At 38.7% G+C, this 16,546-nt stretch overlaps 1 protein-coding gene across 7 annotated transcripts in view; it reads right to left on the reverse strand.

Moving 5' to 3' along the window:
• The window catches only part of Zfx (zinc finger protein X-linked), a 48,683-nt gene that overhangs the window by 13,820 nt on the left and 18,317 nt on the right, over window positions 1–16,546 (reverse strand). For all 7 annotated transcript variants that reach the window (XM_031364923.1, XM_031364952.1, XM_031364915.1 and 4 more), the window contains 2 exons: window positions 12,878–12,967; window positions 9,110–9,679 (listed from right to left, as the gene is read on the reverse strand). In XM_031364923.1, coding sequence (XP_031220783.1) covers window positions 9,110–9,679; window positions 12,878–12,938 — 631 coding nt within the window. In that variant the 5' untranslated portion in view covers window positions 12,939–12,967. The remainder of the gene's footprint in view (window positions 1–9,109; window positions 9,680–12,877; window positions 12,968–16,546) is intronic.

Genomic DNA, 16,546 nt, shown 5'->3' on the forward strand with positions numbered 1-16,546 from the left:
TCAATAATCCCACACCACCCAGGAGTTCTCTCACTTTATTTTTTGGTATTATTTTTCTATTCTAAAAATTGAAACTAGCAAATCATCTTCCCATCTTGCCCAACATTTGACCTAAAAACTGAAATAAAATTTTGGGGAACAATCTCATCACTAATAACAGAACTACGGCAAATATAAGCAGGCTTTCTTTTTTTTAAAAAAACATTTATTTATTTATTATACGTAAGCACACTGTAGCTGTCTTCAGACAGCACCAGAAGAGGGCATCAGATCCCATTACGGATGGTTGTGAGCCACCATGTGGTTGCTGGGATTTGAACTCAGGACCTTAGGTAGAGCAGTCAGTGCTCTTAACCACTGAGCCATCTCTCCAGACCCTAAGCAGGCTTTCTTTATACAGGTCCAGGGAAGCCTCAGGAAATCCACCTGAAGACTGAAAACTAGGAAATGATTACTCGCAGTGACAGTAGATACTATAGCATCTAAAATTACAGTACACTATAGTCCGTAATCCAGTAATTTATTATAGATGCCTAATTTAGAATGCCTATACAATAGTCTCCTTCCCTCTCAGAGAGAGAAAGAAAATGAATGCGGGACTGGTGAGATGGCTCAGCGGTTAAGAGCACTGACTGCTCTTCCAAAGGTCCTGAGTTCAATTCCCAGCTACCACATGGTGGCTCACAACCATCTGTAATGGGATCTGATGCCCTCTTCTGGGGTGTCTTACAGTGCACTTAGATATAATAATAAATAAATCTTTAAAAAAGAAAAAAGAAAATGAATGTGTGTCTATTTCTTTATAGAGATGCAACTTAGGACCAACTCTACCCATGAATATCATCTATAGGAACAATTTCAGATGGAGGAGCAAAGAAAAAGAAAAGAGAAGAGAAAAGAAAAGCAAAGGAAAGAACCTCTGAACAATCTTTAAAGATGAAATTTTAAAGTGATAATAACAATGTTCTGTATACTTGAAAATCTCTAAGGAAATAGATTTTTTAAGTTTTTCAAGACAAGGACAATGCAACTTTCCTATTCAATGTAACCATTCCACACATTCCTCTACTTGCTTACTACAAAACCTTTGCCATTCTTAAAGGTCTAAAGTCAGTATAGAGTTTATGTTAAAATACAGCTTTATGAACCATCTTTGTTAGAAGGTAGAAAACAAAAAAACACTAACAATTTCCAACACGTTACAATGGTTTGATTCCAAAAGTGGATTGTTTAATATTATCTCTTTACTTTGAAGAGATCATGATGAGAAGGGGAAAAAGTTCAAAACTTACAATAAACGCACAATAGATGTAATAGACAAACAACATACAATAGAGAATACAAAAGATACAACCAAAACCACTATCTCTAAATCTATTTATTTATTTATTTATTTACTTATTTATTTATTTAGGGTTTTTTGAGACAGTGTTTCTCTGTATAGCCCTGGCTGTCCTGGAACTCACTCTGTAGACCAGGCTGGCCTCAAACTCAGAAGTGTACCTGCCTCTGCTTTCCAAGTGCTGGGAATAAAGGCGTGCGCCACCACTGCCTGGTTAAATCTAATTTTAAAACAACCTAACTACCTCATTATAGCAATAGGATAGGAACATGAGCCTACATAACTGTTTAAATTAAATGTACCTTTACTTTCTTTGAACATGTATCTTTTAACAAGAATAGAGTAAATATAATATTGAATATATTTAATACATATAAAACATTAAAATGTCAAAATACATTAAAATATTTATTTCTGCCCAATTTATATTTTCAGGGCCATTAATACTGACTTCAATCAGAACCCTACGACCAAAAAGACAGCTAAATATAACTAAGATTTTTTTAAAGTCTGAATTCTGCAATACTATACTTGATAAGCTAGTCTCAATCACTACTAAACTTACCTATTTTAAAATTTGTCTTCTAAAGGTGTTCTTCTAAAAGAGCAATAAAGGTCAAGCCTTACTCCTTAGTAAACCCTTAGAAGGCTAGAAGGGTGAAAGCCAGGACAGAAAGCAGAAAGAAGCCAGAGTGCCGCCCCCTTCACAATCTGGGAGATAGCCAACTATTTCCTCTAACCTTGGTGCTCAGTGGTCTAGTCTTGTTATATAAGATCTGGTATTGGCATTTTAAAATAGGGTTTTGGGCCAAGATGGCTTGATAGGCAAAGGCTACCAACAAGGCTAACAATCCATGTTCTATGCTTGGAACCTGCACAACAGTAATTGTTACAGGATATTTGAGCCTATTTCTTGTTAGGATGAGGTTCAGCCCTTAGCACACACCTTTAATCCCTCTGGCTGGAATACAGACATGCCCTTAGTACACACCTTTAATCCCAAACAATGAAAGTAAAGTTAGTTTATAAAAGGAAGTATCCATGTTTGAAAGTGATATTTAGTTGAGTAACAGAAAAAGTGATGAATCAGAGAAAGATTTAACAGAATAGGATATGCCCATCACTTAAGAGAAGAGAGAGGAAAGGAAAACTATTTAAGGGAGAGACAGACAATACAGGAAGGAGAGAGTATACAGTAGAGTTCATGGAGAATATACCAGAGTTGAGAGGGAGAGTAGAGCAGCCCCAAGAGGAAGAGGGAGGCAGTTTTACTGGGAGAGTTTTACAGAGACAGACTGAAGAAAAGAACAAGCTAGACACATGTAAACACAGAAGGAGCCAGAGAATGAGAAGGAGCCAGAAGATTAGAACATACTGCTAAAGTTAGTATGAGGCCAACCGTCCGGAGCCATTCAGGACAAGAGAGAGAAGCCAGATTGGATCAATCAGCTTGGAGAGGAATTTTGAGCCAAAACACCTGAGTTGAACCAGCCAATCAGAGCCCAGAAACAACTAGAAAGGGTGAGTTTATTCAGCAGTAAGTCTCAGAAGCTAGGCCTAGATAAGATTGGAGGCTGGAAGCTTCCAGGACTAAACCTAGACTAGCCAACAGGGGCAGTAAGTCTCCCAGATGACAAGTATACCAGGCAAATAAAAGATATTTTTACAGGAAAGAACGGACTTCCACAAGATGTTCTCTGACCTCTACACAGACACCATAGCACAAGCACATGTTTATATGTGTGTGTGTGTGTGTGCGCGCGCACACACACACACACACACAAACACACAATCTATTTTTAAAACCAAAATAAAGGGGCTGGAGAGAGGGCTCAGCAGTTGAGTACTTTTGCTCTCAAAAAGAATCCATGTTCAGCTCCCAGCATACTAACTGCCACTCATAGCTCCAGTGGTTCCAGGAAGCTGATGCCCTCTTCTGACCAGAGCAGATACCAGCATGCACATGGTGTACATATATGTACATGTAGGTAAAATACTCATAAAAATAAATCTAAAATTTACAAAATAAAATAAAAACATTATTTTTATACTAGAATATCTTACTAATGAACTCAAGTCTTCACTCTTCAGCTGGCTTAGAGTTATACTTATCTAAGTTTCTTAAACTAGCCCATGTCCATCAACACTATCCTTGGGCTTATTATTCGGTATTGGTAGATGTGATTGTTTATATATGCTCGGGCCAGGGAGTGGAACTATTAGGAGGTGTGGCCCTGCTGGAGTAGGTGTGTCACTGTGAGCGTGGGCTTTAAGACCCTCATCCTAGATAGCTGGAAATCAGTATTCTGCTAATAGCCTTCAGATGAAGATGTAGAACTCTGTGCTCCTCTTGCACCAGGTCTGCCTAGATGCTGCCATGTTCCCACCTTGATGATAATGGACTGAGCCTCTGAATTTGTAAGCCAGCCCCAACTAAATGTTGTCCTTTATAAGACTTGCCTTGGTCATGGTGTCTGCTCACAGAAGTAAAACCCTAAGTAGATGAAGATGCTCCACAGGGAAAACAGCTATGACATTCAAACATTCCTCTGATTTTCTGTCTTTAGAGAGGATTCTCATTTCTACTAACATTTTTTCTCTCTGCCTAGGACACAACTAACAGTTATTTACTCTGACCCTAAACACCAGTCCCTTCCTCTTCTATTGTCAAACTGGCCCTGTCCATTGGTTTGTCCCTGTACTCATAAGCATGTCTGAGATACACTCACCATTTCGCTAACCAGCAAAAGCCATACTACTGCCTCCTGTCCCTTGAGTAACCATAATGGCTTAAATTGTTTCGTCCTAATTTCATCATCTCAATTCTTCCATCTCCTACCCACTCTCTAGTTTCAATAAACCACCAACATCTAAATACCAACAACATCCTTATTATCTACCAAGAGTCTTTCTTCTCAGTGCCTGACACATTTAAGGCATTCTCTGTATCCTCAATAGTGTTGAAAAGACTCAGTTTGTTACCTTTTCTTCTGAAAACCTTCAATTTTGATTTCACCTTACCTCCTTCTCCTCTTCTTTCTAATGAGATCTTGTTTCACCTTGTAGTAAGCTAACTTCAAATGCCTACATAATTTTATACACAAAAGATCTATACTGACACTTTGTTTTCAAGTTAGCATACAAACCAATGGGTTTCCTTATGGCATTTCATATACGTATATAATACTGTTATTCACCCCACTCCCTCATGATCCACTGTTGCTAGCTGCCTTCCTCTCTCCAAGTAGTCCCCACTTCTGCTTTCATGCCACATGTATTCCATTTTACCCTCTCCCTTCCCCTTTCCTAAAGAATTCTTCCTTGCCAGGCAGTGGTGGCGCATGCCTTTAATCCCAGCACTTGGGAGGCAGAGGCAGGCAGATTTCTGAGTTCGAGGACAGCCTGATCTACAGAGTGAGTTCCAGGACAGCCGGGGCTACACAGAGAAACCCTGTCTCGGGGAAAAAAAAAAAAAGAAAACAAAACAAAAACAAAAAACAAGGAAAAAAAAAGATGGGTCAGCTGGAAAGATGGGTCAGCGGTTAAGAACACTGGTTGCTCTTAAAGAAGAACCAAGTTCAATTCTCAGCACCCACATGGTGGCTCAGAATCATCTGAGCCAATCAATATACCTTCTTCTGACTTCTATGGGCATGTGTTACACATACATACATGCAGGTAAGACATTCATACACATAAAATAAATCTTGTTCCTCCCTCTCAGTGTGGAGGCTCACACCTTTCATCCAGGCCCTCAGGAGGCAAAGGCAGGCTATCTGAGTTTAAGTCCATCCTAAATAAGTTTCAGCTTCAGAACAACCAGGGTTCCATAGAAAGACCCTATCACACACAAAAGTTCTTTCTCCCTTCTCATGGTCCCTGTCTACTTTTTTTTTATTTGTTCATTTTATGACTGCTCTGTCTGCATGTACACCTAAATGCCAGGACAGGTCATCAGATCTCATTACGGATGGTTGTGAGCCACCATGTGGTTGCTGGGAATTGAACTCAGGACCTCTGGAAGAGCAGTCAGTGCTCTTAACCAGCTATCTCTCCAGCCCCTTCCCTTTCTACTTTATGACCTACAACCTACTCCATACACAAATTTCAATCTGTAATGTCAGCATGAGAGAAAATGTCTGAGTCTAACCTAGTTCTCTTAACAATATAATCTCTAGCTTCATATATTTCCTTCAAATTATTTTATTTTTCTCCCAGCTGAATATCTACCACCTTTCTTTATCCATTCATCTGCTGGTGGACATCTAGCTGGTTTTATTACTTAGCTATTATGGTATAGCAGTAAACTTTGCCATGTAGGTTTCTGTGGTACATTGACTCAAGAGTCCTTCCTTTATGATATCCAGGAATGAATGTATGTGTGTATGTATGTATACATATATATATATGTATACATACACACACACATATACACACACACATACACACATTACACAGATATCACACACACACACACACACACACACACACTTGAGTCCATAGTAACTACATCTCATAGTTAACCACTCTTTTTCTGCAAGCATTCTCTGGAAAACATCAACCCCTTCTATGAGATACTTCCTATCTTTCTCTTACCTCACCAATTTCTCCTCTCTCCAAAATGTCAAATTTATATATTCAACTGCCAGGAAAACAAGCATGAGACTGTCTCCAACAAGGAAGCACCTCATACTCTTAGCAAATCCTAAACCGTTCTTACCCCCCAAACCTACTGCCTTTCTTGAATGATTATCATGACTCAATATTACAAGCTAGAAACCTTAGGGTCAAACACCAGTTAGCTCTGCATTATCTTTCTCCATCCAAGTCCCACCCAGCTCATCTGAGACTACATCTCACCCATTTAACTTTCTAATCTCAAGTTCGGCTCTCCTCAATCTTCTTTACTGTTTAAGGTCTTTGGGATATTTATTGTTGTTTTGTTTTTGAGAAAGATCTTCCTGGCCCTAGAACTCAATCTTCCTAAGTGCTGGGATTACAGAACTATACTACCACACCCCAACTTGAGGTACTCTTTCTTATACATGGACCATTTCAACTACTGTCTATACCTAGTCTCTTGTTCACTTATTCTTTTTTTTTCCTTTTTTTATTCTGTTTTGAGACAGGGTTTTTCTGTGTGGCCCTGGCTGTCCTGGAACTCAGAAATCCACCTGCCTCTGCCTCCCAAGTGCTGGGATTAAAGGCATGTGCCACCACCGCCCAGCCTCACTTAATCTCTACTGCTACAAGGATTATCTTACAAAATAAATTTAAAATTGAAATAAGCTACATCACATATTCTCTTGCAGACCAGCAAAAACTTAAAAAGAAAAATACTGTCTTATGTTGGTTAGAATATAAAAAAAGAATCTCATAACACGGGATTTATATTAAACAAAACATTGGGATAATATAACCAAACTTATAAATATGCCTAATCATTTCTAAATTTTTATTATTGTCTGTATTCTGTGTCTATGTTTATGTGTAAAAGCACATGTGTGGAAGAGAGGGAAATTTTGGGAACTCAGTTCTCTCCTTCCACTGTGGGTTCCAGGGACTGAACTCAGGTCACCATCAGGCTTGTATAGCAACACACAAACACTTTTGCCTGCTGCGCCATCTCAATGGTCCTAAATGTGTATACCTTATAACCCAGTAATTCTATTTCTTGAAATTCATTACAAGGAATGAAGTACAGAGATATCAGAACATCTTTAGTTTCTAGGAAAGGCCAAGATGGAAACCACACATGAAAAAAAAAAAAAAAACAGGCACACAAAGAAACATAGCTAGCTACTTTTTTCATAATACACATGATGTGCATGAGTGCATGTATGTGAGCATGTGAGCGTGTATGTGTGCGTGTGTTTGCGTGCATGCGTATGCGCACGCATACCACATGTGTGTGTGTGGAGACCCAATGTTGGTATCAGGTATGTTAGTCTGACTGTTGCCTACTTTATTTATTGAGATGGGGGTCTTTCTGAACCTGGAGCTCATTCATTCTCCCTAGCCAGCTTGCTCCCAAGGAACCTGCTTCTCTGCCTCTTGTCTAAGTCTTGTCTAAGATCATTGTTGGCCACCATGCTTGCCTGGCTTTTACATGGTTTCTGGGGCTCCAAACCCCATTCCCCATATTTACATGGCAAACACTAATCCAATGAGCCATCCCCTCAATCCCCCAACCCTCTGTAAAACATGTCTTCCACTCACCCGTACCCCTTTCCTTCATCTTGTAAAACTAAAATTCATCCTTGACAAAGGTGGGCTACTCCAATCTCCACAAGAATTCAGTCACAACTCTGCATTACTCTGTAACCTCCCTCCTACAGTAGACTATAAGCCCTTCCCTCTAGGAACAGTGAATGACTTTCTCTACTTTATGTATTTAGGACTTCTCAATAACTGGAGCACCTACAGCAATGTCAACACATATAAGTCCTATAAATACATGCTAAGTAAATGGTCTTTACAAAGACCATTTATCATAAATTGTTGAGATGGTATTTTATTTCACAGCCCAGGCTTACTTCAAACTTGTAAAGTCCTCTTTCCTCAGCCTGTTTAGTGCTGAAATTACAAGTATGCACGTGCCACCACACCAGGATGAGAATATCTCAATAACTCAATAAGATGGTTTCCTATAAAATGCTGATGCACTCCATTATATGGGTATACTAATTTAATATATGAGGACAACTAGGCAAATTTATAAATAATTTACCAGTTCTTTTTTTTTTTTCTTTTTTGAGACAGGGTTTCTCTGTGTAGCCCTGGCTGTCCTCGAACTCAGAAATCTGCCTGCCTCTGCCTCCCAAGTGCTGGGATTAAAGGCGTGTACCACCACTGCCCGGCAATTTACCGGTTCTTATTTATGGGAGTTTAGTGCCTTAAGGAGTTAAGAATTTATACTGGGTTAGTCTACCATCTAACCTAGAACTGAAAATAGTACCAAGAACTGTTTTAAGAAGACAACTATTCTCCCACATGCCAACCTAAAACATTTAGAGGTATGTCCCCAAAACACCTTAGTTTGCTTCATTGCTCTAATAAACTCATCATGCTTAAAATCATGTTGCAGTACTACGTTCTTTCCCATTCTGTTCCATAAACAGTACTTTTCATACAAAGTACATTTACTATTAATATACATCCAAGAGCCTAAGTTTATACTTCAGGCTTTCTCTGACCAGTAGTTTGTTTCCTGTACCTATAAGTATACAAGAATACAAGTAGTTTGGTCATGTGTTTCCAAGTTGTTTGAGGACAATAAGGTGGGCTGGTGCATGTGTGTATGTCTAGCTCTCCCTCCTAACCCCCGGACATCGTTCATGATTTCAAAGTTAGAGTCTGTCTTTCTGTAACTGAAGAAACCCTCTTTGTATCACACCTTTATATAAAAACGTCAACTATTTCACTCTTCACAATTTTCAGTTACCTTACAGACTCTAAAAACTTATTTTACAGAGATGTATGTTGTTTTGTTTTGTTTGAGACAGGGTCTCACTATGTGTGTAGCCTTAGCTGTCCTGGAACTCACTATATAGACCAGGCTGGCTTCAAACTCATAGAGATCTGCCTGCCTCTGCTTCCCAAGTGATGGATTAAAGGTAAAGGTATGCATCACCACACCTGGACAAGGTATTTTTATACATTTCATTTTAATGGACATTTAGTTAAGAAAGTTTCACCCCTGGTGTAAGTTAAATAAACAGCCTTCAGAAGTACCTGAGAGAAACACTATACTCCCCCCAAACTTACAAGAGATCATAAGGTAGTCCTCACAGTTGTTTTTGTCTTCATCCTGCTGGTTCACAGGGATCCCGTTGGCATCTATGACTGCTTCAGAGGCACAGTCTGCTACCAACACTTCTTCCGAGACAACATCAGTGGTCAGAGGATCTGTGACGATTTCTGCTTCTACTACACTATCATGAACCACATGTTCAACGTGACCAACGTCAGACACATGTATAGATTCACTTGTCAAAACATGTTCAGGCATAGATATTGAGGCTGAAGTAATATCAGAAGCTAAAACATCATCTGGAACTGTGCAATGTGTTAAAGAAACTTCTTCGGTTACATCTGAATCCAGCACTTGTTCAGGGATGATGACTGTTTCAGATACGTCTGCTTCGTCCATGATATCTGTACACTGGACATCTTCTATAACAACATCCTCAATAACATCTTGGATCACAACTGAGTCTGGGTCATCAGGAACATAGTTATGTACGGTTATGTCTGAATCCACAACATCTGACACATAAACCGTTTCTTGTACTTCCACAACAATTTGATTACCATCCATGTGTGTAGCACCAGCTCCTAAAAAATAAAAATAAAATGGCCCCTATAAGCTCATAATTTGAATGTTTAATCCCCAGGAAGTGTTTGAACAGACTTGTTGGAGGGTGTGTGTCACTAGGGTGGGCTTTGAGGTTTCCAAAGCTCATGCCAAGCGCCAGGCCTAGTGTACATTTGTGTGTGCACATGTATGTGCTATCTCCCGCTCCTAACCTTCTGCCTGTTAGAGCAAAATGGAAAGCTCTTTGCCTAGGGATCAGGATGTAGCTCTTGGCTACTACTTCAGCACCTGCTACCATGATGATAACAGATTAAACCTCTGTAACTATCAGCAAGTACCCAATTTAAATGCTTTCTCTTATAAGAGTTGCCTTGTTCATGATTTTCTCTTTCCAGCAACAAAACATAGCTAAGACAGTAAATAAAATCATGAATTTCAGCACTAAATAAATATTTCAATCAGCAAAATTATTATTCAGTTTCTCCCAAGATACTACAGTAGCTTCTCAGTGTTCTTACACATTTAGGTTCCCTTGACACCCTTTAGGACATTCTTACATATTCATCTCAAATCAATAGATAAGGATAATCTATGATGATAATACAATTGAAACAAAGAAGAATCTTCCCAACAGTAAAATTCTAGGCATGCTGATTTATACTCATTCAGTTACATAAGGCATGGTTATAAAAAATAATGTAACTATGGGTGGCAGATGGGTCAGTTTGTTCTATCTCCCTTCCCTGAACTTGTTTTTTCTTATTTCCATCTTTCCCATGACTCCATTTTTTCCTTCACTTCTTTCACATCCTTCTCCTTTTGCTCTGGTATCATGAACATTCTCTACCTAGGACTACAGAATTTTAGAATTTGATCTCTATTCTAGGACTTAAGAAGACCAGGACATACACAAAAAGAAGGACCAGAAACTTTGGTCTGTCCCTGTGGGCAGATAGTGTATAGAAGTGCCACTGCTGAGGGGCAGTGGGATAAAGGTAGGTAGCAGAAGGAACCTATCCACAACTTCGGCAGAGTACTGGATTCTTTCTAGCCACTTCCCTGCCCTCACTCCCCAAAGCAGCTCCTCACAATACAAGAAACTCTACCAGAGTCCATCTTAGTTAAAAGTGACAGGAGATGAAATCAATTTTTCAATCAATTTAATCTCCAAAGAGATTAAATGATTTAACCAAGATCATACTTTGCACAGTATTATGATGTGCAGTTAATATTGCTCTCAACGAATGCTGCAAATGGAATGAATTATGCATCCTTATGGGAAATACAAAATAAAATAAAACAAATCCAGTATCTTGGCTGTCAGTCTAGAGAACAAAGAAAGTTCTACAAGTCTCAAAAAACAAATTCTTCAGTAGATGAATGCTTCTGCTTGGTTTTCAGAACAAGCTAAATCCAAGTAGGTACCTAATTCAATCACTATATCCCTACTCAAACACTCAATAACAAAACAAAACAGCAAGAAAAATAGCATGGCTTCGTTGGAGGCCCACACCTTTATTCCCAGCACTCAAAGAGGCAGAGGCAGGTGGATCTGTGAATTTGCAGCCAAAGCTATTCTAGGACACAAAAAGAAACCCTGTCTCAAAAAAAACAAAACCAACCAAACAAGCAAAAATGTAAATCACAGATGAGGGTTAGACAACAATTAATAATTTTGTGACCTTGAACAAGTCACTGAAGGAAAACAAGACTAGTATGTACCATGCATACTTTACAAGATTGTGACCATCAAATGGGAATATATGGGAAATGTTCTGAAAAATTGTAATAAGACATTTCATTATGATCATGACATAAAAACGGAGGCCCTGACCGATTTAGTGACTTGCTAAGATAAACAAATACCTTAAGTGTTAATCAGAACCAAAACGAAACAGTCTTTCACTCTACCACCTACCACCTTTTGACAAGGAAACCTAGCATTTTGTCAAAAGTAAGAGCAAATACACACTGTGGATTTTTCTCCTTTGTTTCTCTTCCAAGAACAATAATTATGCTTCATGTTCTAATAAAGAATTATAACTATCATTATCAAAAGGAAATCACCAAACTTGAAAGACTATCCTATGAAAACTGATGTCCTCCCCTACTAAATGTTTAACTTTCTGATGAACTTGTTATTTAATATACTACAACCTGATCACTGAGAAAAATTAGTTAATATAGTTCAGCTGTACCCACTTCAATGTTATAAATTCCCCTGTGTACCATGGGCAGTGAAGCAAACTCTTCCTGCAGCAAGACTCTTTGAGGGAAGCTGTGAGAAGGCTGTTAGAGGAGGACAGTGTCAGTATGTGTACCAGTTGAGTGAGAGAGAACACGGATATCACATAATCTACATGTGTGGTACATATTCTCATTAGTGGGCTGCATTAAAGAAATTCAGGGTAAGGAATAAATGTCAATGCCAACTAAGAATGAGACAAGAGTATGTGACGGGAGAATTAAGTGGCGAGGAATATTTTTTCAAAGAGACAAAGAACAGAATTCATAACTGAGCAAGAAGATAATAACTAAAGAAAACACTAAGAGGCTGATATTACTGTTGTCTGAGACTGAGTATTCCTTATGTAAAATGCTTGAGACCAGGCCAGGCCAGGCAAGCAGCACACACCTGCAGTCTTAGAATTCAGGAGGCTGAGGTAGAAGGGTACAGAATGAAAGGCTCAACCTGGATTTTAGAGACTGTCTCGAAAAACTAAAACAAAATGCCTGAGAACAGAGGTGTTTAGCATAGCAAACTTTTCACCTTTTAAAATATTCACACATTCATAATGTATCATTGGTAGAGATCCAAGTAGAAATGTGAAATTCATTTCTTTCATATACACTTTTACATATATAGCCTAAAGATCATTTTACACAGCACTTGTTCATATATGCGTGTGCCTTAAATTTAACCCATGACATGATGTGAGGTGCGGAATTTTCTTTCTACTATGGTGTCATAGCAGTACTCTTAAGTTTTGGGGTTTGGAGCATTTGGGATTTTCAGATTAAGGATACTCAATTTATACTGACAAGAATACAAAGCTCCTTATAAAAAGGTCCAATTTTTAAGAAAGGAATGATAATGTGTTCATTTTCCATTTGTAGATTTTGAAATCCAAACACGACTAACAATATGAGAGTTCAACAACTGGAGCCACAACAACCTCCCGATATGGTAGATAAAAAGTACAGCAATCCAAGTATACCTGTTGCATCAAAAAATGAGTTTGGTGCTTGTTGTTGTAATTCAAGTCCATCTTCATCCATGGCCTTTAAATTCTCATCAGCCAGAACACCTAAATCAAGGGAAGCCAGTATTAGTTGTGGTATCCTTTTTTTAATGTCACATTTTCATTTCTGAAGGACTTGAGTTATACAACAGATGAACATCTATCTAACAGAAACATATAAATCAAAAGGATCACCTTTACCCAGGCCCATTTTAAATTGAGATGCATGCCAAGTACACACATATAATCATAGTATTCAGGAGACTGAGACAGGAGACTCACAAGTTCAAGACCAATCTGGGCTATACAGAGGGTTCCAAATCAGTCTCAGCTACATGATAAGACCATGTCTAGTCAGGCGGTGGTGGCACACACCTTTAGTCCCAGCACTTGGGAGGCAGAGGCAGGGGGATTTCTGAGTTCCGAGGCCAGCCTGGTCTACAAAGTGAGTTCCAGAACAGCCAGGGCTATACAGAGAAACCCTGTCTCAAACAAACAAACAAACAAACAAACAAACAAAAAACCCAAGACCATGTCTAGTGAGGCCCTGTCTTAAATGAATAAAATAAAAATAAATTCAGAGCTGGGTAGTGGTGGTACATGTCTTTAAACCTAGTGCTCCAGAGGAAGGGGTAGGCAGATTTCTGTGTTCGAGGCCAGACTGGTCTACAAAGTGACTTCTAGGACAGTCAGGGCTAATCAAAGAAACCCGTCTTGGAAAAAAAAATATTAATCTTAAGCACTGAGTCACTGTTTCAGATCTAAATGCATGCATATTGATAAACATTCACATATATGGAAAACCTTCATCCTAGTTGTAATGGTACACATCTGTAATCCTAGAATTCAGGAGGATCCCTAAATATTCAAGGCCAAACTGAGCTACTTAACAGGATTTTTATGTGTTTCCCTCCCCTTCCCCCAAAACCTTTAGTTACCACCTAGGATCAAGATATAGAGCATTTTCAGGACCCTAGCACTGTCATCTGAGTAAGCAACACCATCTTCTCACAGGATACTTAACTACTTATTTTGTTTATGTAGCCCTGGCTATCCTGGAGCTCACTCTGTAGACCAGGCTGGCCTTGAGCTCAGAGACCTGCTTGCTCTACCTCCCAAGTGCTGGGATTAAAGGTGTAAGTGACCACTGCCCAGCAACTGACTTTTTAAAGATTCAACCAAATTCATTCAGTCATGGGAAATTTCTGCACAAGTTTTTGCATTACTTCTCTAAATTTATGCAGTCTTTCAAGCACTATATTGAACAAACATAGAATCACAAAGTACATGATTATAGTAAACACAATTATAGTAAGCACTTTTCTTAATCCCCTGACTTTTGCAAGTTCAATTTTCACAGTATATTTAACTATTTTGTCCAAAGGTGATTAGCACTAGCTATGAAATGGTTAAAAAAAAAAACAGTAAGTTCAATTTTAGTCTAATAAGATTTCTACCCTTGATAATCCGAAACCGTGAGCAAAAATCAGTTAATCCGTTCCTTTCACCATCCTTTTCTCTCACTCTCAGCCTGCCTCCATCTCTCAGTCTAGGCCCTTAACACAGGAACTGAGGAAGGTCATTTTCCTACTTTGGCTTAGACTAGTAAAATAAAGTTTACAAACACAAAAAAATCAGGTTTCTGGATCCTAAACACAGAACTTCCTAAGGCCTCACTTTATCCTCCTCCCTTGGGATCCTAAGACATCCAAATGACCTTAATTCTCCTTTTCCTACTTTAGCCAAAAACAAACAAACAAACAAACCCTTAACATATCAAGGAACATACCACCTAATATTATTTAATCAGTATTTCAAAAGATCAGACATCACAGATTTTATTTGCCCATGTTCTAAATACTGCAGAAACCTCTTCATTGGTTTCCTGTCTCTACTTTCTAAACCAAACTAAATGGAACTATTAGATACATCTTCTTTTGGCTTTTAATTCTTTGTTGGTAAATACTATATGTTTGTGAAAATTTTAACAGAAATGTAATTTCTCTAATGCATTGTTTCTCTGTTCAAAGGGTCAAGCTCATACTACCTTAAATTCTAACTCCAAACTACCTTTCCATCACTGTCTCTCCCAGCTTTCTCCCAAGTACCTCTCACCACCACACATGCACATACACTCCAATAAGCAAAACTGCCAGAACATCCCAACCCATCTCCAGTACACTAGGGCCCATCAGTAATTATACTACCCAAAGACAGACAGGAAGATTGCCAAATTCTAAGCTAACCTAGCTACACAGCAAGACTGTTAGAAAACACACACACACAGAGAGAGGAGAGAGAGAGAGAGAGAGAGAGAGAGAGAGAGAGAGAGAGAGAGAGAGAGAGAGAGAGAGAGAGAGAGAGAGAGAGAGAGAGAGACCTAACCTCACAAAATACACAAAAGACCTAACCTCTACAGAGCTCTTTCCTTGCAAATGTCCTCCCCTATAACTCCAACATATACACAATATCCTGGAAATGTATCCTCCCTACTCAGAACTTCCAGATCATGTCATCTTTCTGAGTATCCTTGTTAATAAACATGGCTATTTTTATGTCTTCCCTAATGTATTGAATTGTATTTGTATGTACTGAATTCATGCATGGCCATATAGGTAGGTGGGCTTTGGTATGCATACAGAGGTTAGAGGCCAACCTTGATTGCTCTCCACCTTGTATTATAAATTCTTTTCTAGGTTTCCCCAAGGCATTTCCAAATATCCTTCCTGTCTTTATCCCCACACCCTCTTCTGCCATCTCTAGTTAAAGCTCCCATTTTTGCCCTGTCTGCTGTCTATTACCCTGGCTTCTATGGTTACTTCAAGTTATACACAGGACCCTAAAGATATGATTCTAGGATCCACACTTGTACCTTATTGAGGCAAGGCTTCTTACTGACTTGGCTAGGCTGGCTAGCTAATGAGCTCCAGTGACTGGTCTGTCACCAACTCATCCCAGATTTTATGGAAGTGTTGAAGATCTAAACTCAGGTCCTCATGTTTATGCAAGAGTCACTTTACCAAAAGAGTCCAGCCCCTATATATCTTATTTTTATATGCTAAATTCCACGTGGTCCTTAAAGAAATATCACGAGAAACACAAAACTTAAATTTTTTCAATGTGCTAACAATTCTATTCATTTTCAAGAAATAGCTATGTTTGTGTTAAGAATTATTTGAAATTAAAACAAAGGGTGACTAGATTAATAAATAAAAATGGGCCGGGCAGTGGTGGTGCACGCCTTTAGTCCCAGCACTTGGGAGGCAGAGGCAGGCCGATTTCTGAGTTCGAGGCCAGCCTGGTCTACAGAGTGAGTTCCAGGACAGCCAGGGCTATACAGAGAAGCCCTGTCTCAAAAAACCAAAAATAAATAAATAAAATAAAATAAGATAAATAAACAAAAAATGGTTTAGCCACAAAAATCAAGGTGTATATGCTCTAAACTGTCACTACTACTCCCTAACGTCACCTATGGGTATAATTTTTTCCCCTTCCTAAAAAAATACAATTGCAAAATGATAAGTGTATTTTATCCTTCTAAGCATAATGAAATGTCAGATGAAATTAAGCCAACTAAGACAACAAAAGGGATACATAAAGGTACATTTATCAAGTCTCAGTACATAAGACTAATTTTCACCAACT

The sequence above is a fragment of the Mastomys coucha genome, chromosome X (assembly GCF_008632895.1).
Source record: "Mastomys coucha isolate ucsf_1 chromosome X, UCSF_Mcou_1, whole genome shotgun sequence".
Lineage (NCBI taxonomy): Eukaryota > Metazoa > Chordata > Mammalia > Rodentia > Muridae > Mastomys > Mastomys coucha.